Genomic DNA, 25,825 nt, shown 5'->3' on the forward strand with positions numbered 1-25,825 from the left:
TAGTTCTTAAAGGAAAAAATTAAAATGTAAATATTACTTGTCACATGATTTTTAAGAATTTGTCTTAGTCATGAGCTTTCGTCTCTTTTTCATTGTGAAATATACTATATGCACTAAAAATTGCACAAAACTTATATGTTCAGTCCAAAGAGTTGTAGCAAATATTCCTATTATTCCCATGCTATCTAGGACGTAGAACAGCGCCAGTTCCTTAGACCGTCATTGTCTGTCTTTCCCCTTTTGCATCCCACTGCCCCTTAGAGCTGACACAGTCCCAACTCTAGCATGAATTTCTTTTTAGACAATATATGGAGAACTCATCCCTTTGGAAGACAACAGTGACGTCACAGGGTTGGCAATGTTTATTCTGAATCGGTTGCTTTGGAATCCTGATATTGCAGCCAAGTACCGGCACCCGACCGTTCCTCATCTATATGGAGATGGTAAGTGGTTCTGCCTCAACTGCAGATATATCTATATGTCTATATATTATGTACATACCACATCTTCTTTATCCATTCGTCTGTTGATGGACTCTTAGGTTGTTGCTTCCATCTCTTGGCTATTGTAAATGATGCTGCTATGAACATTGGGGTGCATGTATTTTTTTGAATTAGCATTTTTGTTTTCTTTGGATGTATACCCAGCAGTGGAGTTGCTGGATCACATGTAGTTCTAGTCTTAGTTTTTTGAGGCACCTCCATGCTGTTTTCCATAGTGGCTGCACCAATTTACGTTCCCCCTGCCAAAACAAAGCAACCAACCCAGCCAGAAAAAAAGGTAAATATAAGAAGTTTTATAATCTTATAAAGAATTCCAAGATAATTTGACTTTAAAATATAAAACACATCTCAAGAATCCTTAGTAGGGATATATAGACTAAAAGCACAACAGAATAAATAAATATAGAAAACTAGATTCAGAACCAAAAAAAAAAAAAAAAAAACAGCTTGGGTACAGGTTAACTTGCTAGGCTTTTTTGTATTTTATTTCAGGTCATGAAGAAGCTTTGTCTAAGTTTACATTGAAAAAGCTATTGCTGCTGGTTTGTTTCCTTGATTATGCTAAAATCTCCAGACTTATTGATCACGATCCTTGTCTCTTCTGTAAAGATGCTGAGTTCAAGGTATAGTTTTCAGTTTATATTTGGTTTATATTTCACAGTTAAGACTTTTGCCTGTTTTTATTATATATTTCCTCCTTAGAAAAAGTGAGTTTCCCAAAGAACAGGACTCTGGAGTAGAATAAGAACGCCTATCCAGTAGTTCTAACCCTGCCTAACTTTTTATTGGTTGACATTTCACCAGCATATCACCCTGTTCTTAACTTTGATTTGAGAATGAATGTCACTATGCTTCTGAGGAATTAATTTGGGAGAAAATTTCTTTCCTAATTTAGTATGTTATCAAATTAATGCTAATTTTTAGAGTGTATTATTAATTATGAGCACTTTCTTTAAAGGTCTTAAATTGGAAATATATGAGTTTCGCATTGTTACTACGGGATATGAAACTGACCGTCTTTTTATACTACTATTAATTTTATTTCTATATGCACAGAATGATTTGAAGAATTTGTTTTCATTGTAAATAAAATTATAATTCTAGAATATAATAGCTGCCACTTGTTTTTCCATAGGCTAGTAAAGAAATTCTTCTGGCTTTTTCACGAAACTTCCTAGGTGGTGAAGGTGACCTTTCCCGTCACCTGAGCTTCCTGGGATTACCTGTGAACCATGTTCAGACACCTTTCGATGAATTTGATTTTGCTGTTACAAATCTTGCTGTAGACTTGCAGTGTGGGGTGCGTCTTGTGTAAGTATAAGAAATGGAATTATTTTGCTCACTAGAATAGACTAAAATTTTCTGGAAAACAGTTTTTTCTGTACATACACAATCTTTCTTGCTCCTTTACGTAATGGGATAAATCTAGGGTTTAAAAAAGTTGGGATAAGTTTGGGAAAATGTTGTCAATTTTAGGCCCAGAAACCTTGTCTCCTATCCACATTTTTTTCTCCCTGCTGGCATGTGACAGTGTCTGAGTAGGAACCACTTATACCCCAGAATAGGAGTTGGGGAAAGCATGGAACTAATTAAATTAGCAGACATTTAAATGATGCTTTACGTCTGCAATGGGTTCATGAGTGCATCGTTTGAGACCAGTTTTAGTCGTGTTAACCTTGTTTTACACGTGAGGACATGTGAGATGAAGACATAAAGTGGCTTGCCCAGGTTTTATACAGTGGTGGTGGAAATCAGCTCCGGATGTCTGGCTTCAGATCCCACGCTGTTTCCTCAGTAACAAACTGGAATCCTCAACATTGGCTTTGGTGTGACAACAGTTACCAGGGCCTGCTCTGGAAGGAGTGGCCTTTACACTGTGCCTTGGTTGGCTTCTTTAGGACAGGTGGATTGAAGACATCCGTCTTGTTTCTAGGAAACTCTCTAATTTATATTACGTTTGACATTTGTGAGGAAGGGATCCCTATATCTCTGTGAATCCCCAGTTCTTCAAAAACAGCATGCATGTCCCTTGTTGCCTTCTAAATTAAGTCTCCATGAACTTTCTTTTCTTTTCTGATCATATATTCTCATGGCAAGGTAACAGTCTTTTGAACTTTACTGTAGCTTCCTCTCACTTGAGTAATTTCCATATAGGCCAGAGCGTTTGCTGATAATGTTTTCCATATTATTTTTATATTTAATTTTTCATTTCATAAATCCAAGCCACCACATCTGTTTTCTGGCCAGTAGGAATTCACGATTTTAGACTTTTTCCACTGTCCAGGAGGAGCAGTGATTGGCTTTATGTTCAGTGCTATTTTTGACAATGAAGGACATTTTTGTGCTTTTATAGGAGTTACTGAGGATTTCCCAGTGTTGGGTGTTGATGCTTTGTCATTGGTGAGGAACTCTTGCTAGTTAAGAGACTCGATCTTGCATACCAAGTTTCTGTTTTCTTCAGTGTCAGCAAAATGGCCATAGGTCTTCAAGGTCATTTGAGGATACTTGGGAACGGTTAATCCACTGATGCTGTAGGTGGCAGTCAGTCTAGTGTTGCAGAAACGCTTCAGACGTTGACTGAGTGGTTGGCCTACAATCATCGTACATTGCTTCCTAACCTTTAGAAATATGGTTCTGTAAACAATTCTGCGAAATTTTAACTATATATGGTAATCAGTTGGGGCTTGATTTTTCTGTGGAAACAGGGATCTTTGTCTAGTGTAAAACACTACATGATACTAAGAGTTTGATTTAAACTGTGGTATAAATGACTTCTTAAGGTAGGCACTCAAGCATTTTTATCTTATCTGGTATAGGTATAAGAGCATGGCTTTGGAAACTGTAAAACTGGGTTTTAGCTCTGATACAGCTAGTCCTGTCATTACTAGCTGTATGATCACAGGCAATTTACTTTACTTTTCTGGGCTTTGGTTTCTTCATCTGCCAAAAATGGGATAATAATGCCTGATTGTGGGATTTGCCATGGGGACTAAAATAAAAGAAAGCACTTACTTGATGTGTAGAATACAGTAGCCCCTCAATAAATGTCCATTTTCCTTTCCTTTCCCTATAGAACCTTGTTGTTCTGTTCCTGTGTGCATTTGTGTGTGTGCATCTTATTTTTCATTCTTACATTCTGTTCACAGACCTTAACCCCCCGACTTAAATGAGAAATAACTCTATTTGCTAACTGTGGAGCAACCAGAGTTTTGAGATAGTATTTTGGGGTCTTTCTAACCTAAAACCCTTTAAATCGGGAAGATTGATGTGGGTGATTACTTTATTTAAATGAAGTTCATTTTTCATGTATGTTTTTATCTAACAATTTCATCTGAAAATTCCTCTATTGTTAGGCGAACCATGGAACTTCTCACACGAAACTGGAATCTCTCAAAGAAACTCAGGATTCCTGCAATAAGTCGTCTTCAAAAGATGCACAATGTTGACATTGTTCTTGAAGTTCTTAAATCACGAGGAATTCAGTTGAATGATGAGCATGGTAAAAATTGAGTAACTATAAAACTTTTCTTCTCACTAAAAATTGATGTGTACACATATTGTGCTAACGGACTATCTTTCCATTTGCAGGAAATACAATCCTCTCTAAGGATATTGTGGATAGGCACAAAGAAAAAACTCTGGCTTTGCTTTGGAAGATAGTATTGGCTTTTCAGGTATTGTACATTTGGTACATTTTGTACTTTTTATCAATTTTCAATATTGATTTATAAAAGCATTTTTCATCAAATAAAGACTAACAGTAGTAGTTATTACTAACTAGACTTTCTTCTGTCCCAGGAACTGTGGTAACTGCTTTAAGTATATTCCAGTCTAATCTTCTCAATGCCCCTATAAGGTAGCTAATTGTCATTACTTCATAGGGAAAGGAGGAGACTGGAGTTAGGGTTCAGCATTGAACAGAAGCAGAGAGGAGATTAGAACCCAGGCTTGCGTGGCCGCAGATCCCATGCACTTAGCCACTTACACATTCCATCACTTCCACGTAGATTGTATTTGCCTTAAAAAAAAAATCATGATAATAGAAGACTTTAGCTTCTGTGGGTCAAAAATAATATATGAAAAATATAAAGATATGTATCCTCTTTTCGTATTTCAGGTGGATATTTCCCTTAATTTAGATCAGTTAAAGGAAGAAATTGACTTTTTAAAGCACACACAGAGTATGAAGAGAACAATGTCTGCACTGTCATGCCATTCTGATGCTGTTATCAGTAAGAAAAAAGAAAAAAGGCATAGTGGTCACTTTGAACAATATAGTGAAAGCGTAAAGCTACTGATGGATTGGGTAAATGCTGTCTGTGACTTCTATAATAAAAAAGTAAGTTCTTTGTTTTAGCCCAGTTTCTTTAAGTAAATTTTGGTTAAAGTCAAACTTAGCATGTGAAATATTTTCTTTAATTTCTTAAATAATTTAGTTGATATGTATAAGCAAACTTTTCCTCTAATGAGTAAGGGTACTGTCACATACCTAGTGTCATCTAATCTGTCACCAATTGTATAATGCACGATTATTTTATGTATCACCAAGAAAAAAAAATGTCCTAGTTGGGAGTCTTAATAGGAGATGCTTGCATTGAACTGTGGGCCAAAGGATCACACCCTCATTACAAGAGAGAATGCAAATAAACCACAGAGGGACGTTAGAGAGGAGGAGATGAGTCTAAGCTGTGTCTTTTATAATCATTTGTTAGATCGATCCTGTATTTCTGTATGAAATGTACGTTTAAGTATAAATACATGAAAATAAATGGTCCTGACACACATGAATAAAATATCTGGTAAGGAATATAAAACAGAAAAACCATCAAATATATGGGTAATCGTCTATGTTTTAATTAAGCACTAGAGAGCCCTGAAGACCCTAGTGCTGAGGCTCTAGGGGAGAATGTGTCCCATGCCTTTCTCTTAACTTCCGGTCCTGCTGGCAACCCTTGGCCTTCCTTGCTGTGTAGACACATCACTCCCATCACTGCCCATCTTCACACGGCATTTTCCCTGTGTGTCTGTCTCTGCGTCTCTCCTTTTCTTATAAAGACACCAGCCACGTCTGATTAAGAACTCGTCTTACTCCAGTGTGATCTCACCTTAACTAGTTAAACCTGCAGTGACCCTGTATCCAAATAAGGTCACATCCGGAGATTCTGGGAAGGACATGAATTTTTGATGAACACTGTCCAACCCAGAACAACAATATGACTGATATTTTATAGGTGAGGATTTGGCCGTGCATGTGGTATTATACTAGGCGCTACTAGAAATTAACGTGATAGTCAGCTATTCAAAGGAAATATGGACTACAAAACCATTAGAATCTATATTCCTATCTAAATACAGTTCATTCTTTTTCTGATATTTCCAATCAGGTGGAGAATTTTACAGTGTCTTTCTCAGATGGCCGGGTGTTGTGTTACCTGATCCACCACTACCATCCTTGCTATGTGCCTTTTGCTGCCATATGTCAGCGTACCACCCAAACCGTAGAGTGTACGCAAACTGGTTCTGTGGTGTTAAACTCATCATCTGAATCTGATGAAAGTTCCCTGGATTTGTCTCTTAAAGCACTTGATCAGGGTTAGTCCCTTTTGGTTGATTAACTTTTCCAGTTTTTTCATTGGCCTGTCTGATTTCTGGCAAGAGCAGTCTAATCTGATCTCTCTCTTTTACTTGCATTGCAGAAAATACTTCGGAACTATACAAAGAACTCCTAGAAAATGAAAAGAAGAATTTTCAGTTGGTCAGGTCTGCAGCTAGAGACCTCGGTGGAATACCTGCTATGATCCATCACTCAGATATGTCAAATACAATTCCCGACGAGAAGGTAAGTAAAAGTTTCTTAACCAATAATACCTCTTAATAATTAGAGTCTCAGACGACAGGAAGTTTTATATTCTCTGTCTCATGGAAACTTCTGTTTTCATCTTTTATGTTATCTCTTAGGTGGTTATTACCTATTTGTCATTTCTTTGTGCGAGGCTTTTAGATCTTCGTAAAGAAACGAGAGCCGCTCGACTTATACAAACAACTTGGAGAAAATATAAGCTAAAAAAGGATCTAAAACGCCATCAGGTACTCCTCAAAAATGAAAAAACACTATAACCTAAACTGTAGTTCATAAGATGTCAGCTGATTGATTCTTGGTACTGTTCTTACGTTTTACCGAGGTAGGAAATTACTGAGGTAATTTTCATAATTGTGTGTGTTTCGAGTTGGGGATGAACATTTTCCCCTAACTCCTCATGTTTCCTTCATTCAATATTTCTTCCAGCCTCTGCCCCAAGGGACATGGAGTACCTTAACCACGTTGTAAATTGGTGAAAAGTTAACTGGGGAGGTCTGACTCAGCTCTTCCCTCCTTCCTCCTGGACTCTGACTTGCCTCCGGGAAACAGGAGTTTTCCTTTAATTTTTCATGCTGTGCTCTGGAAGGCTTGACCCCAACCAGTGCCATTCGGGCCTGGGTGTCGCCTGCCTGATTCTGCAGTTCAATTAGCCAGCTCATTTTGTCTGCCATGGAACTGTCTTCTAGGTTATCCTTTGTTAGTTTAAAAGCAGCATTTTGGTTTCCATCGTTTTATTTCTCAAAATGTTTAGGACCTGAGCACAGGGAGAAGGATGTTATTTACTGTTTTCCTTTGCAACCCCAGTAGTATGAATTTTGCATTAACATAAAATAAGAGTTTTCTTGAGTTCTGAGAAAAATATCATTTTTAACAATCTGAGAAATGGTCTCCTTGATCAAATTGAAAAAACTATTTTAATCCTTTTATCTCAGTACTCTTTCCACTAATGATGCTGTATTTATTTGGAGAAATCAAAGAAGCAGCCATGCTTAAGAAATTTTATCAGATCTGTTTCAGAAATACATTTCACCCAGGATTGCGCCTCGGTTTTGAATTACAATGCACTTACGATAAAGTTCTTAGTAGCTGTAAAGTAGCTAAATTTTGGCGAATCATAAACATACCATGTTTTCTCTCACACCATATCAGACCTGGAAATAACACTAATTGAAATAATCTGCTCTGGCCCCACTAAGTCTTGGTAGTAACTTTTGGGAAGTAGGCAGTGGCTTACACTCGCAAGGGGTGTTCTCTGCTGCCACGTATTCTCTGTGCCTTCTTTCACCCCTTATCTTCCCAGGGTCCGCCTCCTTGCCCACATATCCTTGGAGGATAACTTGCACTTCTGGAGGCTTATCGGAGAATTGTTTTAGCAAAGTTTTCAGGGAGGGCACCCTCCTGGCCAGTCCTCAAATTAGTTCATTAATTCTTTTTATATGGCAATAAATGAGACAGTTAAGATTTTAAGAAACAGGTATCAATTAGTTTTTTTTTTTTTTTTTTGGTAATGAAATCTTAGTTTTCTGCTCAAGGTAGTCTTGTATTAATCACACATATCAATTGCAGAAATTTCTTAGCTTTTTCCTCACAAGATTCCTTTTCTTGATTTATTTCCTTTGTCCAAGTATTGGAAATTTCCCTTTTTTTTTTTGAAAACCACTGCTTCTCTCCTTTCTCCAGGTGACAATACTCCTTTTCTTATACAATTACACTGAGATCCAAGTATACCTCTTCATTTGCTATTGGGAACATTAAGCAGCAGGTTCCCTTCATATTCCTGTAGAAATATCACAAGGTAGTAAGCACATAAACATTACCTTGAGGTAGCTATTTTCCAGGTTCTATATTTTCCTTTAGTCATTATTATAATTTAGATAAACTATTTATTGAGAATAGAATGGTTCAAGCTCTTGTTGTGATGGAGAAGCATTGGCTAAACAGCCCAAATTCCCTGACGAATGAAGCAGGGTTATCCAAGGGTCCCCGACACATTCTACCTCTTAGTTCTTCCTGAGTGAATAGGCACCAGTTCCAAAGCAAAGTAAATTCTTTACATATACAAAGCAAAATAAAAATAAACTGGTAACACGTTGGCTCAGCCACACGGTAGAATTAAAAATGATGACATGTGGTCAGTGACTGCGGGTATGGGAACTTTTGCCATTGGTTTATGTAAGTTTTCAAATAGTTGCTAGTTTTTGTAATATACTTGGCTCTTTGAACTTATCTACTTTCCTTCTGTAGCTTTTCTAATGTCACATACAATTGTTCCACATTAGTTTGCTTGAGATTGAGATGATCTACAAGCTGAATTCAGTTTCATTTTACATCAACTTATTGCATCCAAAAATGCCCCTGGTCCTTAGAGCTTTTGACTCAAAAGCTACTTTTGAACTGCATTGTATTCTTTATTAAGCTAATCAGTTGGGTGCTTTTTATTCCCCTGAAATATTTTTCTTTTAAACTGTGGTAAAGAACACATATCATAAAATATACCATCTTAACTGTGTTTTAGGTTATTCCTAGTTTTAAAGTTTACAGATCACTACCATTTGTAGTGTTAAGTATATTTGCATTGTTGTGAAACAGATCTCCAGAAGTTTTTCAATTTGGAGAACTGCAACTTTGTACTCATTAACCATTCCCCATTTCCTCCCCCACTTATCCCTGGTAACTACCTTTCTACTTCCTATTTTGACTACTTTAGACACCTAATATAAGTGGAATCATACAGTATATTCATCCCTGTGTGACTGGCTTCTTTCACTTAACATATGCCCTCAAGGTTCACCCATGTTGTAGCCTGCAGCAGAATTTCCTTCATTTTAAAGGCTGCATAGTATTCCATTGTGTGTATATACCACATTTTGTTTATCCATTCAATGGGCATTTGGGTTACTTCCACCTCTGGGCTATTTTGAATAATGCTGCTATGAACAGGAGTGTACAAATCCCTCTTTTCGACCCCGTTTTCAGTTCTTTTGGAGATCTACCTACAAGTGGTATTGCTGGATCATATGGTAATTCTATTTTTGAATTTTTTTGAAGAACCACTGTACTGTTTTCTAATAGTAGTCACTGTGGGTTGCATTTTACAATCCCACCAATAGTGAACAAAGATTCCAGCTACTCCATGATCCCTGCCAGCAGTTGTTGTTTTCTGGTTGTTTGTTTGTAGTAGTTTAGAGATATCTCATTGTGATTTTGATATGCATTTCTCTGATGATTAGTGTTGTTGAGCATCTTTTCATATGCTTGTTGCCCATTTGTATGTCATCTTTGGTGAAATATCTTCGTTTGCCCATATTTTAATTGGGTTATTTGATTTTTTATTGTTGAGTTGTAACAATTCTTTATATACTCTAGATACAAGTTCCTTATTAGATATATGATTTGCAAAATTTTTTTTCAGTATGTAGGTTTCCTTTTCACTCTGTTGATTGTGTCCTTTGATGAACAAAATTTTTTGTTTGATGTAATCCCATTTTGTCTAATTTTTGCTTTTGTGCCTGTGCTTTTGGTGTCATATCTTATAAATCATTGCTAAATCCAATGTTATGAAATTTTACCCTATGTCTTCTACTAAGAGTTTTATACCTTTGGGTTGAATGTTTAGGACTTTCATCCAGTTTGTGTTAATAAATGCATAGGGTGTGAGATAAGGGTCCAGCTTCACTCTCTGATATGTTGGTATCCAAACACCAGTTTTCACAACACCATTCATTGAAGAGACTGTCCCTTTCCCATTGAGTGGTCTCGGCACCCTTGTTAAAGATCAATTACCCAGTTACATGGGGGTTTATTTCTGGGCAGTCTATTCTATTACATTGTTCTATATATCTGTCTTTATGCTGGTTCCACACTGTTTGATTATTGTAGCTTTGTGATATGTTTTGAAATTGTGGGTGTTGGTGAAGGGGGGTGTGCTTTTAACTTGGATCTTTATAGCCTTAAAGGCCACAGGCTTCACAGGGCACTGACAATGACGTTAGATGGCTTAATCCACTTGTTGGACATAATTCCTCAGCCTAATTTTAGAACTTTCTAGTCTTTCCTCACTCAAGGGTGTGATCCAATATATGGCCCCCGCCATTCCTTAGTATATGTTTCAGTCCATTAGTTCCCTTTTTCCTCTGTCAGAATAGCAGTTTGATCCCTTCCCTAGGAAACTGCTAATCTCTGTGTAGAGGCAAACTGCTAATCTCTGTGTAGAGCCCACTCTTGCGTAGTGCGTGGTCCCAGACAGCAATGCAAAGGGTTATCAGACGATCTCTAAGTTGTTCCTTTTCACTAGATGAATAATTTATATTCCAGTTTCTAATTCAGGTGAACTGAAGTGATAGATCTAGCCTTGAAGAGTATAGCAAAATGATTAAGAGCACGAACTCTGAAGCCAGACTACCTATGTCCAATCCTGGCCATCCTCCTGGTGGACTGACTATCTACCTGAGCGCTCAGCCCCAGTTTCCTCATGGCCATGAGAGTAGTGCCTGTTCATCTGTTCTTAATGGTTGTTGTGAGGTTGGGTGAATCATTCCTGCAGTGTTTAGAATGGTGCCTGACACCTGGTATTTAATCTTTTATTATTCATACTAATTCATGATTAGAGGTAAGAAGTAGAGATGTGCAGGGCACTGGCCTCTAGCGCTCCCGGGGCAGCCAGCTCCTCTCTGGCCACCGATGCTGCAGGGCAATGCTGGCATCAGTTATCACAACCCAGTACTCTGTTCTCTTCAGCCTGTATGGCTTAAAGCCACCATGTATTCTGGGGATAAAGGAGGGTATTTTGCCTTTCCTTTTTTGTGAATTCCTTTCTTCAAATTGTAGCAGAACAGTACCACCTTATACTGTAAAGCATTTGTTTTAGAGTCTCTTTTTTTCTCCTACAATCCATCCCTTTCTCAAATCAAACATGAATTCACTGCACCATAATGAGACACATACCACATTTAAATTGACTTTATATTGACTACCGATGATCTGTGATAAATCAAACATGTCTGTGATCATTATTTTAGGATGATATTTCCTAGGAATCTTTGTTTTATCATATAAATATATCTGCACGTCTATTCAATATGTTCAACAATATATCAGCTATTTCAACATGCCCAGAAGTGATGAGCATATTTTACAATAAGTCTGGGGGACATTTTATTTCCAGGATCGATTTGATTAATATTTAACAGGTGATTTTCTTACAAATAATGGTTTAGGGTCTTAAGTGAGTAAGTGCTTTTTTTTTTTCCTAGAAGAGAGACAAAGCTGCAAGAATTATTCAGTCAGCTGTAATCAATTTTCTAACTAAACGACAATTCAAAAAGGAGGTCAACGCAGCATTGGTCATTCAGAAATATTGGCGAAGACTCTTAGCGAAGAGAAAATTATTAATGTTAAAAAAGGAAAAACTAGAAAAAGTTCAAAATAAATCAGCATCTGTTATTCAGGTATAGTATTCTGAATTTTTGAATTTAAAAGGGTTTAATGACATTTTTAAGAAAGTAAAATATGATAAAGTTTTAAATTATTATATTTTAGGCTTCTATATTTTATGTAGTACTTAAGCTTAACAAATATTTGATACCTCCCTGCTACATGTAAAACTCTTGGCTGTGTTCAGCATAAAGGTCAAACAAATCGAAACACCTCCTTTGCTCTGAAGGAGGGAACAGTCTAATTCTGTACCCCGTGCTGTCTTCTTTGCTTTACATTAGAAGTTTGCAATCTTCCACTGTGGGTCATGCTGGCACACTGTATCCTTCTACCTTGTATATCCATAAACCCAGCCACACTCTCTTTTGCATCTTTACTATGAGTCCTGGAAATTTTTCTTTGGGGATAACAGTGTACATCTTCCTCTCCAACCCACTTAGTTGGCAAGTGCTGGAAATACTACTTATCATCAGTTTATAGAATGCCTATGTAATTTTTCTACTGAGTAAAAAAAAAAAAAAATTAACTTATCTACTTTACTTAATGGACATATTCCTTACATCCAAATGTTAGTCTTTGATATTACATTCTATTTTAATAACATCAGAGAGGTGTACTATTTAAATTTACCCTATGTAAATGCCATTGAATTTTATCTATTTTATAAACTTGGAGATTTGTTTCTGGCTACTACTACTGAAAGTGAGAGATTCTGATTTAATAAATTCTCTTTCTCTGAACCTTTTTTTTAATGTGGAATATTACACATAAAAAATTGCACAAAACACAAATGTAGAGCCTAATGGTTTTTCACTAAGTGAATACTTACGTAACCACACCCTAGGTCAAGAAATAGAATATTGCTAGCCTCTCAGAAGGCATTTCTCAATCAGTTAATCCCCCAGCCCAGCCGAAGGTAACCATTATTCTAATGTATGCTAATCATGCCTTTTTCCTATACATCTTCCTTAAATGCTCTAATATTGTCTTGCCTGTTTTTTGAATTTTACATAGAGGGGTTCAGACAGTGTGAATTCTTTTATTGAACATGAAATTTGTGGAGATTTATCAGTGTTGTTGAGTGTAACTGTGATTTAACTTTCATTTTATAATATCCTGCAATTTATTTGTCTGTTCTGTTGTTGATGGACATCTGGCTTTCTGGTTTTGAGTTGTTATGACTAAAGCTTTTATGAACGTGCCTTTTGGTGTGAAATATATTCACTCTGTTTGGCATATACCTACGAGTACAACTGTTTGTCTTAGAGTATATATATTTCAGTTTTAGTACATACTGCCAAGGACTTTTCTAAGGTGGTTATAGCACCACCAGCTGTTTATAATACTTGGAAGTTATCTCTTTAATTTTAGCCATCCTGGTCACCATTCTGGTCGTTGTGTGGTGGTATCTTAGATTTAATTTGCATTCCCTTGATAATGAATGACATTGAACACATTTTCATATTGAAAGTCTTCTTTCATGAAGTGTTTCTTCAAGGATCTTTTTTTCCGTTTCTTATTTTGATTGTTTGCTTTCTTGTGGATTTGTAAGAGATCTTTATCTATTCTGGTTATCAGACCTTTGTTGGATATGTGGGTTTTAAATGTCTTCTCCCAGACCGTGGTTTATAGTTTTATGTCTTCAGTGAAAGATCTTAATTTTCTTTTATGGTTAGTGGGTTTTGTTTTTTTTTTTGAACCATTTAAGGAGTGTTTTTTCAACCTAAGGCCTTGAAGATATTCTCCTGTATTATATTCTGAATCCTTTAATGTGTTGTCTTTCACATTTAGATCTCTCTTGAAATTAATTTTTGCATATGATTTGTGTTAGGGACCATTTTTCTTTTTGTATATATGGATAGCCATTGTTTCAGTTACAATTTACTGAAATGACCACACTTGCCTCATTGCTGTGCTATCTTTAATTATTTTTTATTTTTATTTTATTTTTGGCTGTGTTGGGTCTTCGTTGCTGCGTGCGAGCTTTCTCTTGTTGCAGTGATCGGGGGCTACTCTTTGTTGTGGTGCGCAGGCTTCTCATTGCGTTGGCTTCTCTTGTTGTGGAGCACAGGCTCTAGGCGCGTGGGCTCAGTAGTTGTGGCTCACAGGCTTAGTTGCTCCGCGGCATGTGGGATCTTCCCGGACCAGGACTCGAACCTGTGTCCCCTGCATTGACAGGCAGATTCTTAACCACTGCCCCACCAGGGAAGCCCTGCTGTGCTATCTTTAGCATACATAAAATATTCTTATATGTGTGGTTCTGTTTCTAGAGTTTTTTCTATTTCATTGTTCTTTTTGTCTACCAGTGAGCCATGTACTCTAGTTTTACAAGAAATCTGGATGTCTGGTAGATAAAACTTTCTTTGTTTTCTTTAAGAAGTTTTTGGCTATTCTAAAGTCCTCTGCATTTTCACACGTTTTGAATCTGAAGTTTAAAAAATATTGGAATTTGATTGAGATTTAATTGAATAGGTCAGTTTAGTTAGAATTGATATCTTTAGCTACTAAACGTGGTATTTATTTCCTATTTATTTAGGCCGTCTTTAAAAGTCTCCTAAAATGGTTTTATGATCTGATGCAAGAGGTCTTAAATATCTTCATTTGTTCCTAGGTATATTATAAATTTTTTTAAATTTAAATTTAATAAATTTTAACTTTACGTTGATTAAAATTAAAATTTTTAAATTAACCCTCAGTAAAATGTGCTTTTCTTTTTTTGGTGTGTGGTTCCACAGATTTAAACACACATACACATGTGTTTAAACACAGTTGTGAAATCATCACCTCAATCAGGATACAGAACAGTTCCATCTCCCAGAAGAACTGTTGCATTCTATTTCTTTGCGGTCCTTTCTCCCTCCTCACCCAGCCCCAGGCACCCAAGCTCTGCTCTCTATTCCCATAGTTTTGCCTTTTTGAGAATGTCGCATAAGGGAGCCATGCGGTAGGTAAGTTTTGAGACTGGTTTTTTTCCCTCTCTGCAGGATGCCTTTGAGTCTCATCCAAGTTGTTGCATGTATCAGTGGTTTATTCTCCTTCATTGCTGAATAGTATTCCATTGTATGGATGTACCACAATTTGATTATACATTAATCTGTTGAGAGGTATTTGCATTGTTTCCAGTTTTAGGTGATTTCATTCCATTAGGGTAAACAGCTGGGAATGAGATTGCTGGGTCATTTGGTAAGTGTATGTTTAGCTCCATAAGATATCACCAAACTGTATCTAGAGTGGCTTAACCCACTTTGCTGCCCACTCCCAAAGTGTAAGGATGCTAATTGCTCCATATCCTTAGCAACACGGATTTCCATGTTTTTCAGTCGTTCTGATGGATGTGTAGTGGTGTCTTGGTTTTAGTTTCTATTTTCCTAATGGCTATGTATATGTCTTCAAATGCTTAATTGCCTTTCGATTATCTTCTTTATGAAGTGTCTCTTGAAATCTTTTGCCCATTTTTATAATTGAGAGCTTATCTTATTGAGTTTTGAGACTTTTTCTATATTCTGGGTACAAGTTGTTTGTCAGTGATTTGCAACTATTTTCTCTTAATAGGCCTTTTACAGACAGAGTTTGCTGGTCTTTGATCTTGGTGAATGTTCTGTGTACTTGAAAAGAATGTGTATTCTGTTGTTGGGTGGAGTGTTCTATAAATGTCAATTAGATCTACTTGGGTGACGATATTTAACAGTTCTTTTATATCCTAACTGGTGTTCTGTTTATTTAGTCTTATACCAAGAGAGCAGTATTTAAGTCTCTAACTATAATTGTGGATATATCTTTCTCCCTTTGGTTTTATCCACCTGTATTTTGAAGATGTTTTGTTAGGTGCATACACATTTGGAATTTTTATGTCCTCTTGGTGAGTTGAGTTTTGTTTTTTATCATAATTTTTTATCATTGGTGACTTGAATTTTTTTAAATCATTTTTTATCATTGTGTAATGTTCCTTTTTTATCCTTCAAAATTTTCTTTGCTCTGAAGTCAACCTTGCATGCTCTTACTATAACCACTCCAGCTTTCACTTGATTATCATTCGCAGGGTATATTTTTTTCCTTTCTTTTACTTATTATTTGCTTACATCATTATATATGGCTTAAAGTCTTGACATATAGTTTTTATGTTTTGAAAATCTCTATCTTTTAATTGATGATTTATACGATTTATATTTCAGATATTTATCAATATGCTTGGATTTGGGTCTATCATTTTATTGTTTCGTTTTCTGAATGTTCACTTTCTTTCATTCTTCTCTCTCCCCTTTCCTGTCTTTTCAATTATTTGAATACATTTTAGGGTTACATTTTAGTTTATCATTTTTCTTTTTAGTTATTATTTTATCCCCTTGTACAGGGGTTTGTTTATTTGGGGTTTGTTTGTTTGTTTGGTTGGTTGGTTTTTTGCCTTTTTTTGGTTGCTATAGGCATTTCAGTATACAAAACTTTTAATCTACTTAGAATCAATATTTTATCCCTTTAAATGGAATGTAGAAAACTTACCACTATCTAGGTCCCTTTGCTCCCCCCACTTTTATGTTTTAGCGGTCTTATTTATTAAACCTACATACAAATAAAATCACATCAGGTAATGTTATAAGTTTTGCTTTCAATCATAATAAATATTTTAAAGAGTACATGAGAATAATATCCTGTTAATGCAGATACTTTTCATTTCTGTAGCTTTGCTTTCTTTTTTTATAGTACACTTTTTGCAATTTATGAACATTTTAATTAACTAAAGTCCTTAGTTTCCATAGGTTTCACTCTTTATGTGGTATAGTTGTGCTTTGACAAAAATCCTGCCCTAAAAATCCTTTCTGCTTTACGTATTCATCTCTTATCCCTCTGCAAAATCCTGGGCAGCCATTGATCTTTTTACTGTCTCTATACTTTTGCTTTTTCCAGGATGTCCTATAATTTGAACTCATCAATATGTAGCCTTTTCAGATAGGTTCTCTCACTTCACAATATGCATTTAAGTTTCTTTTATGTCTTTTCCTGCCTTGATAGTTTGTTTCTTTTTATTGCTGAATAACATTCTATCATATTGATGTACCACAGTCGTTTTTATCCTTTCACCTATTGAAGGACGTATTGGTTGCTTCTAATTTGGGGCCATTATGAATAAAGGTGCTATAAACACCTGTGTGCAGGTTTTTCTGTGGACTTGGTTTTCAACTTCTTTGGGTAGGTACCTAGGAATGGGATTGCTTGATCATATGACAAAATTATATTTAGGTTTGTGAGAAACTGCCAAACTGTCTTCCAAAGTGGCTGTACCATTTTGCATTCCCACCAGCAATGAGTGAGAGTTCCTGTTGCTCCACTTCCTGGCCAGCATTTGGTGTTGTCACTGTTTTAGACTTGACCATTAAAAATAGATGTGTATAGGCATCATATTGCTGTTTCAATTTGCAATTCCCTAGTGCATTTGATGTTAAGCATCTTTTCATATGCCATTTACAATCTGTATATCTTCTTTGGTGAAGCATTCAGATATTTTCCCCATTTTAAAATTCTTATTGCCCATTTTTGAATTCTTTATTGTTGAGTTTTAAGGGTTCTCTGTATAACTGGATACAAACCCTTTATCAGATTTATATTTTATAAATATTTCCTCCTAGTTTATGGCTTATCTTTTTGTTCTGTTAACAGAGTCTTTCACAGGGCAGATTTTTTTTTTTTTGATTTTAATAAACTCTGACATCAATTTTTTTTCTTTCATGGATTATACTTTTGACATTATATCTAAAAAGCCATTGCCAAACCCAAAGTTACTTAGATATTCTATTGTTATCTCTCAGAAGTTCTATAGTTTTGCATTTTACATTCAGATCTATGATCTATTTGAGTTAATTTTTGTGAAAGGTTAAGAGTTAGTGCTTGACTCACTTTTCTTTCATATGGATGTCTACTTCTTCCAGTACCACTTGTTGACAAAACTACCTTTTTTTTTTTTTTTTTTTAACAGTACATGGGCCTCTCACTGCTGTGGCCTCTCCCATTGCGGAGCACAGGCTCCGGACGCGCAGGCTCAGCGGCCATGGCTCACGGGCCCAGCCGCTCCGCGGCCTGTGGGATCCTCCCGGACCGGGGCACGAACCCGTGTCCCCTGCATTGGCAGGCAGAATCTCAACCACTGCACCACCAGGGAAGCCCAACAAAACTATCTTTTATCCATTCAGTTGTGTTGTTTGTTTATCAAACATCAGTTGACTATGTTGCATGGGTCTATTTCTGGGCTCCTTATTCTGTTCCATTGATCTATTTTTCTATTATTTTGCCAGTATCACACTGTCTCAATTACTGTGGCTTTATAATAACTTTTGAAGTTGTATGATGTTAGTCCTCCAACTTTGTTTTTCTTCACTATTGTATTTGCTATTCTGGGTATTTTGCATCACCTTATGTACTTTAGAAGCAGTCTGCCAGTGTTCACAAAGTAACTGGATGAGATTTTGATTGAGACGACATTGAATTGATAGATCCAGGTGGGAAGAACTGGCATCTTAACAAAATCCCGCCTTCCTATCTATGAATATGATATATCTCTATTTATTTAGATATTCTGTGTTATCTTTCAGCACAGTTTTGTAGCTCTGACAGATCTTGTGCATATTTTGTTAGAGATATTCTTAAGTATTTCTCTTTTTTTTGCTAGTAATGTTAATGTTTCCATATTCTACAAATTTGCTATAATTGCTTATTCCAGGAGGGTTTTTTTGTCATTTCTTTGAATTTTCTACATAAATGATCATGTCATCTATGAACAAAAAAAGGGTTTATTTCTTCTCTGTCTGCATAGCTTTTATGTCCTTTTCTTATTGCATTAGGCAGGACCTCTAGTAGATGCTAAATAGGCTTGGTGAGAGGATACATCCTTGTATTATTCCTGGTCTAAGAGGGAAAGCATTTAGTTTCTCACCGTTAAATCTGATGATAGCTGTAGGTTTGTGTAAATGTTCTTATTATACTGAGGAGGTTCCCCTCTACTCTTAGTTTGTTGAGACATTTCTTTCTCTTTTTTTCCCCAGTCATTTTTTTTCTTTCTTTTTCAGCCTAGAGAATTTGTATTGATCTCCAAGTTCATTGATTCTTCTGTCATCTCCATTCTGCTACTGAGCCATGCCAGTGAGGTTTTTTGTTGCTGTTGTCTTGGTTATTGTGTTTTCAGTTCTAATATTCCCATTTGGTTCTTAGTTGTATCTTTGATGGTTTTTTTCTGAGACTTTTAATCCTTCCATTAGTCCCCGCCACATCTTAGCAATATTTGGAGTGTTTTGGACAAAGGAATGGTCTTATTGCGAGAAGAACGTCCAGAGCTTGATGACCAGTAGCCAGGATCCGCTTGAGACTTTGTAGCTCGCATGTTGCTGGGATAACTAAGGAGTTAGGGAATGTGGGGTGGTTGGGAAGGAAGCAAGAGGAAAAAGCTTTATTACTTCTCAAGTCTTTCCAGAATCCTACTTTTTAACCATGTATCTATAATTCCTAAATTTTATTCTTAATGAAAATACTGACTCAGAGAGTGCTGTGACTCAGTGATATTTCTCAAAATCCTGTGTTGATGTTACCAGGCCTGTAACACAGGGTCCCTCCTATAAACAGTTTTCAATCATTATAAGATAGCTTAGCAACCTTGATAAAAGGGGAAAATATAAGATCCAGAGATACATTCATAGGAAATTACTTAGTATCAATAGATAGCAGAATATTACTATAGTTTCATTTTAAATCTTCTAATATATTATTCTAATATAGCATAAACTTGTTTATATTTCTTATGTCTCCTGAATACAAATGCCATATAAATATCATTAGTTTGGATTGGCTACAGTTGTATCAACACAGAAACTAAACTATAAACAAAAGAGATAAGTATCTTCTTTAAAAATATATTGCTTTTAAAATTAATGTCTTTGTTTTTAAGCAAAATGTTAGAAACGTTAATACTTTCAAGGGTGTTAAGTATAGAAAGATGTGTCTATTTTACTTTGTGTCCTTTCTTACCTTTTTCAGAGATATTGGAGAAGATATTCCACTAGAAAACAGTTTCTGAAGCTGAAATATTATTCAATCATCCTGCAATCTAGGATAAGAATGATCATTGCTGTTGCTTCTTACAAACGATACCTTTGGGCTGCAGTTACAATTCAGAGGCATTGGCGTGCTTGTTTAAGAAGAAAGCAGGATCAACAGAGATATGAAATGCTAAGATCATCAGCCCTTATAATCCAGTCTGCGTTCAGAAGATGGAGGCAACGTAAAATGCAGCTACAAACAGAAGCTGCAATAACACTGCAAAGAGCTTTTAGAGAACGGTGTGTCAGGAAACAGGTTAAAGAAGAGAAAGCTGCCATGGTCATACAATCCTGGTACAGGATGCAGAGAGAATTACGGAAATACATTCATATTAGATCTTGTGTTGTCATCATTCAGACAAGATTTCGGTGCTTTCAAGCCCAAAAGTTATATAAAAGGAAAAAAGAGTCTATCCTCTCTCTCCAGAAGTACTACAAAGCATATCTGAAAGGAAAGGTTGAGCGCACCAGCTATTTGCAGAAACGGGCTGCAGCCATCCGACTACAGGCCGCTTTCAGGGGAATGAAAGCTCGTAATTTACGCAAACAGATCACCGCTGCTTGTGTCTTTCAGTCATACTGGAGAATGAGACAGGACAGACTTCGATTTCTAAACCTTAAGAAAAATATTATCAGATTGCAGGCACACATAAGGAAGCATCAACAACTACAGAAATATAAGGAGATGAAGAAAGCCGCCCTTGTAATTCAGATTCATTTTCGAGCTTACATTTCAGCCAAGAAAGTTCTAGCTTCTTACCAGAAGACACGATCTGCTGTCATTGTTCTGCAGTCTGCATTTAGAGGGATGCAGGCCAGGAAAAAGTTTATTCACATCCTCACATCTGTTATAAGGATTCAATCATATTACAGGGCTTATGTTTCCAGAAAAAAATTTCTGAGGCTAAAAAATGCTGCAGTGAAGTTACAATCCATCGTCAAGATGAAGCAAACTCGTAAACAATATTTACATTTAAGAGCAGCTGCACTAAAAAGAGAAGAACACATGCGGGCATCTTGCATCAAACTGCAAGCTTTTGTCAGAGGGTACCTGGTTCGAAAGCAAGTGAGGTTGCAGAGAAAAGCTGCTGTTTCACTACAGTCTCATTTCAGGATGAGAAAGATGCGCCTGTACTACCTGAAAATCTATAAAGCAACTGTTGTCATTCAGAGTTACTATCGTGCATACAAAGCGCAGGTCAATCAGAGGAAGCACTTCTTGCAAGTCAAAAGAGCAGTTATCTGCTTGCAGGCCACTTACAGAGGTTATAAGGTACGCCAGCTAATCAAACAACAATCTACAGCTGCTCTTAAAATCCAAACAGCTTTTAGAGGCTACAGTAAGAGGATGAAATGTCAATCTGTGCTTCAGTCTACTCTCAAGATTCAGAGATGGTACAGGACACACAAGACTGCTTCTGACATAAGGACACATTTTTTAAAGACAAGGGCAGCTGTGATTTCTCTACAGTCCGCTTACCGTGGCTGGAAAGTTCGGAAGCAGATCAGAAGGGAACATCAAGCTGCAGTGAAGATTCAGTCTGCTTTCAGAATGGCCAAGGCCCAGAAAGAGTTCGGGTTGTTAAAAACGGCAGCATCCGTCATCCAGCAACATCTGAGAGCACGGGCTGCAGGGAGGAGGGAACGGATGGAGTACACTGCGCTCCGCCTTGCAGCAGTGATGCTCCAGTCCACGTGGAGGGGCAGAGCAGCGAGAAGACAGGTTCAGAAGCAACACAAATGTGCTGTCCTCATACAGTCGTGCTACCGAATGTACGTGCAGCGAAAGAAGTGGAAAATCATGAAAAAAGCGGCTTGTCTGATTCAAATGTACTATCGGGCTTACAGTACTGGGAGAAAACAGCATCATTTGTATTTGAAAACCAAAGCAGCAGTAGTAATCCTACAGTCAGCTTACCGAGGTATGAGAGTGAGGAAAAAAATAAAGGAGCACCACAAGGCGGCAGCCGCTATACAATCTAGTTACAGAGCTTACCAAACCAAAAAGAAGTACGCCACCTACAGAGCGTCAGCTGTTATAATTCAGAGGTGGTATCGAGATACTAAAATTGCAGACCGTCAGCGTAAGGAATATCTTACGTTAAAGAAGGCAGCTGTGAAAATCCAAGCTGTTTATAGAGGTGTTACAGTAAGAAGACAGACTCAGCACCTGCACGCAGCAGCCACTCTTATTAAAGCCGTGTTTAAAATGCAGCAATCAAGGAGGCGATATCATCAAATGAGAACAGCAGCCGTCATAATTCAGGTAAGGTACAGAGCATATCATCAGGGTAGAACTCAACGTGCAAAGTACCTGACAACTTTGAAAGCTGTTACCATTCTCCAGGCCAGTTTCAGAGGAGGACGAGTTAGACAGACCCTGAGAAGGATGCAGACCGCAGCAACACTCATCCAGTCCCACTACAGAAGACACAGACAACAAGCTTATTTTAATAAGTTGAAGAAGGTGACAAGAATGGTGCAGCAAAAGTACCGGGCAGTGAGGGAAAGGAACATACAATTTCAAAGGTATAACAAACTGAGACATTCCGTAATCTGCATTCAGGCTGCTTTTAGGGGGATGGAAGCTAGAAGACACTTAAAAGTCATGCACTCAGCCGCGGCTATGATTCAGAGGAGATTTAGGACTCTGATGATGAGAAGGAGATTCCTGTCTCTCAGGAATACCGCTGTGTGGATTCAGAAAAAATATCGTGCAAATGTTTGCGCAAAGCATCGCTTACAACAGTTACTACGGTTACAAAAGGCAGCCCTCAAAATCCAGTCCTGGTACAGAGGGTGGGTGGTGAGGAAGAAGGTGCAAGAGATGCACCGGGCTGCTACCGTTCTCCAGGCGGCTTTCAGAAGGCACCGTGCACGTGTGAGATACCAGGCCTGGAGGCACGCCTCGCGGGTCATCCAGCAGCAATACCGGGCAAGCAGGGCCAAACTGCTGCAGAGGCAGCTCTACCTCCAGCAAAGACACTCTGCTGTGGTCCTCCAGGCTGCATTCAGGGGTATGCAAACCAGAAGACATTTGAAAAGGATGCATGCCTCTGCAACCCTGATTCAGAGCAGATTTAGATCTTTAGTGATGAGGAAAAGGTTCCTTTCCCTCAAGAAAGCAGCTATTTTTGTTCAGAGGAAATATCGAGCCAACATTTGTGCCAAACATCACTTGCACCAATTCTTGGAGTTACAGAAGGCAGTCATTACAATCCAGCCATCTTACCGAAGGCTGATGGCAAAGAAGAAGTTACAGGAGATGCACAGGGCCGCAGCCCTCATCCAGGCAACTTTCAGAATGCACAGAACACACCTTACCTTTCAGACCTGGAAACACGCCTCGATTCTCATTCAGCAACATTACCGAGCATACAGAGCTGCAAAATTGCAAAGAGAGCATTATGTCCAACAAAGGCATTCTGCAGTGGTCATTCAGGCTGCCTATAAGGGGATGAAAGCAAGACAGCTTTTAAGGGAAAAGCACAGAGCTGCTGTCATAATACAAAGCACATACAGAATGTACAGGCAGTATTTTTTCTACCAAAAGCTTCAGTGGGCTACAAAAGTAATACAAGAAAGATATAGAGCCAATAAAAAGAAAGCTCTTCAACACAATGCACTCAAGAAAGCAGCACCCTGTGTCCAAGCAGACTTTCAGGATATGATTATAAGGAGAGAGATTCAGGAAAAGCAGCATCAGGCTGCCATTACTCTTCAGAAGCATTTTAGAGCCTTTAAAACAAGGAGGCACCATCTCCACTTCAGAGCAAAGGTAGATTTTGTTCAAAGAAGGTACAGAACACTAGTTGCAGTGCAAACCCAGGCAGTCATTTGTATACAGTCTTACTACAGAGGCTTTAAGGCACGAAGGGGTATCCAACTCATGCACCTGGCTGCCACCCGAATTCAGTCATTCTACCGAATGTACAGGGCCAGAGTGGATTATCAGGCAAAGAGAATGGCAATTGTTGTTATACAGAATTATTACAGGTCATACGCCAGAGTAAAAATGGAAAGAAAAAAATGTTTAGCCATTCACAAATCTGTAAGACCTATTCAGGCTGCGCTTAGCGGCATGAAACTTAGACAGAAATTTAAAAACATGCCCGAAGAAGAAATGGCAGTCCCTGCTGCCCAAACTGCATTCTGCTGTCACGGAACTGAAACTCAGTATGAAGCTGGCCAAAGCCCAGCACTTACGGTTCAAAGGCGGTGTAAAGCTTCTCTGGTTGGTCCCTTACAGGAAGCAGAGTATCATTCTGAAAGAAAGGCTGCAGTAACAATTCAAAAAGCTTTTCGTAAAATGGTCACAAGAAGATTGGAAAAGCACAAGCGTGCTGCCGTGCGAATTCAGTCCTTCCTTCAGATGGCTGTGTATCGAAGAAGATTCATTCAGCAGAAAAGGGCAGCTATCACTTTACAGCGGTATTTCAGGAAAAGGCAAACCAGAAAACAGTTTTTATTGTATGGAGAAGCAGCAGTCGTTTTACAAAATCACCACAGAGCCTTTTTGTCTGCAAAACATCAAAGAGAAGTTTATTTACAAATAAGAAGCAGTGTTATCGTTATTCAGGCTAGAATGGAAGGATTTATACAGAAACGGAAGTTTCAGAAAATTAAAGATAGCACCATAAAAATCCAGGTATTTATATATTGAAATATAAAGCTTTCATTCTTTCTTTGGCCAGTATTTCTTAGAATTTATAAAATGAGCTTAAGCAGGTTGTAAAGATTAATACTTAGTTTACGTGGCCTTTTCATTTACCTTCCAAAATGGAACATTTTTGAGGTTGGGCAAAGGGTGCCAAAAATAATTCACCGCAGACGGCACAGAACTGGGATTGTTCTGAGTGTGACACCCTAAGCTTGTTGCAACTAGGGTTGCACAGTTAAAAGCAGAGACCTTGAGACCATCAGGTTGCAGCTGGCAGCTGTGAGCAGATATTGTTTTTGAGAACAGCTGGTGGTGTCCTTGAGTCTGATACAGTTCACGTTCTCAGTGATGTAGGAACATGTCTGAAACCACATCCACAATGGCCACCCGGCTCCACTGTGGATGCCTGAACCACAGTTAATCCATTTTGATTTTTAAATGCATTCTTTTCTTTAATGGTTAAAGCAGATACACAGTATATGTTTAATAGGCCACAAAAGAGGCTGTTCTAGTTAACATAAAGTTCAAATTAAATCCTGTATTAGCCAGAATGACTTGCCCATACCTCAGTGTATGGAAATTTCTTCATGATAATACAGAACGAGAAATGTATGTTGCTGGGAATGCAGAGAAGAGAAACCTAAGCTAGTCACAGTGATTTAAGTTGAGATGTTAAGCTGAAGGATGAACTGGAAACAGCCAAGTAAAATGTATGCAAGGAGTATTCCAGCTGTAGGAGGTAACACGGAGTTCAAAAATGAGAGAGAACAGGTGTGCAATAAAGGGTGACCGGCGACCAGGATGCGATCCATGGAGTGAGATGTGGGCAGCTGTGTAAGACAGAAAAAGTTTAGTCTTTATCCTCTGGACTAAAAGAAGTTCTAGAGGAGTTTAAGTAGGAGAAGAGCAGAATCATAGTTTATTTTTTTAAAAATTACTCAGATGGGATTTCCCTGGCAGTCCAGTGGTTAGGACTCAGCCCTTTCATTGCCATGGCCCGGTTTTAATCCCTGGTCACAGAACTAAGATGCCCCAAGCCATGTGGTGCAACCGAAAAAAAAAAAAAATTACTCAGGCAGGGATGTGGAAAATGGACTGAACTGAATGCTGGGCGGCTAGCCAGGAGACTGCAGGCAGTAGGTCAGGGAAAGTGAACCACCGTTTGACAGCAGGGTTGTCAGGGTCAGTGTGAGTGGAGGATGGGATTGGTCTTGTATAGAGCGTAAACAAGGAGCCAAGCCATCTTTATGGCTGAGGTGACTCAGTAGATTGTACCCTTCACTGACGTGGG

The 25,825-nt window shown here is 37.8% G+C and overlaps 1 protein-coding gene across 1 annotated transcript in view; it reads left to right on the forward strand.

Annotated features, from left to right (window-relative positions):
* ASPM (assembly factor for spindle microtubules) overlaps window positions 1-25,825 on the forward strand; it is a 67,145-nt gene that overhangs the window by 26,237 nt on the left and 15,083 nt on the right. The window contains 11 exon segments of the mRNA XM_060285081.1: window positions 302-443; window positions 996-1,126; window positions 1,639-1,814; window positions 3,857-4,002; window positions 4,092-4,177; window positions 4,621-4,842; window positions 5,888-6,095; window positions 6,200-6,342; window positions 6,462-6,590; window positions 11,616-11,810; window positions 19,813-24,522. Coding sequence (XP_060141064.1) covers window positions 302-443; window positions 996-1,126; window positions 1,639-1,814; window positions 3,857-4,002; window positions 4,092-4,177; window positions 4,621-4,842; window positions 5,888-6,095; window positions 6,200-6,342; window positions 6,462-6,590; window positions 11,616-11,810; window positions 19,813-24,522 — 6,288 coding nt within the window.

The sequence above is a fragment of the Globicephala melas genome, chromosome 1, assembly GCF_963455315.2.
Source record: "Globicephala melas chromosome 1, mGloMel1.2, whole genome shotgun sequence".
Taxonomy (NCBI): Eukaryota; Metazoa; Chordata; class Mammalia; order Artiodactyla; family Delphinidae; genus Globicephala; species Globicephala melas.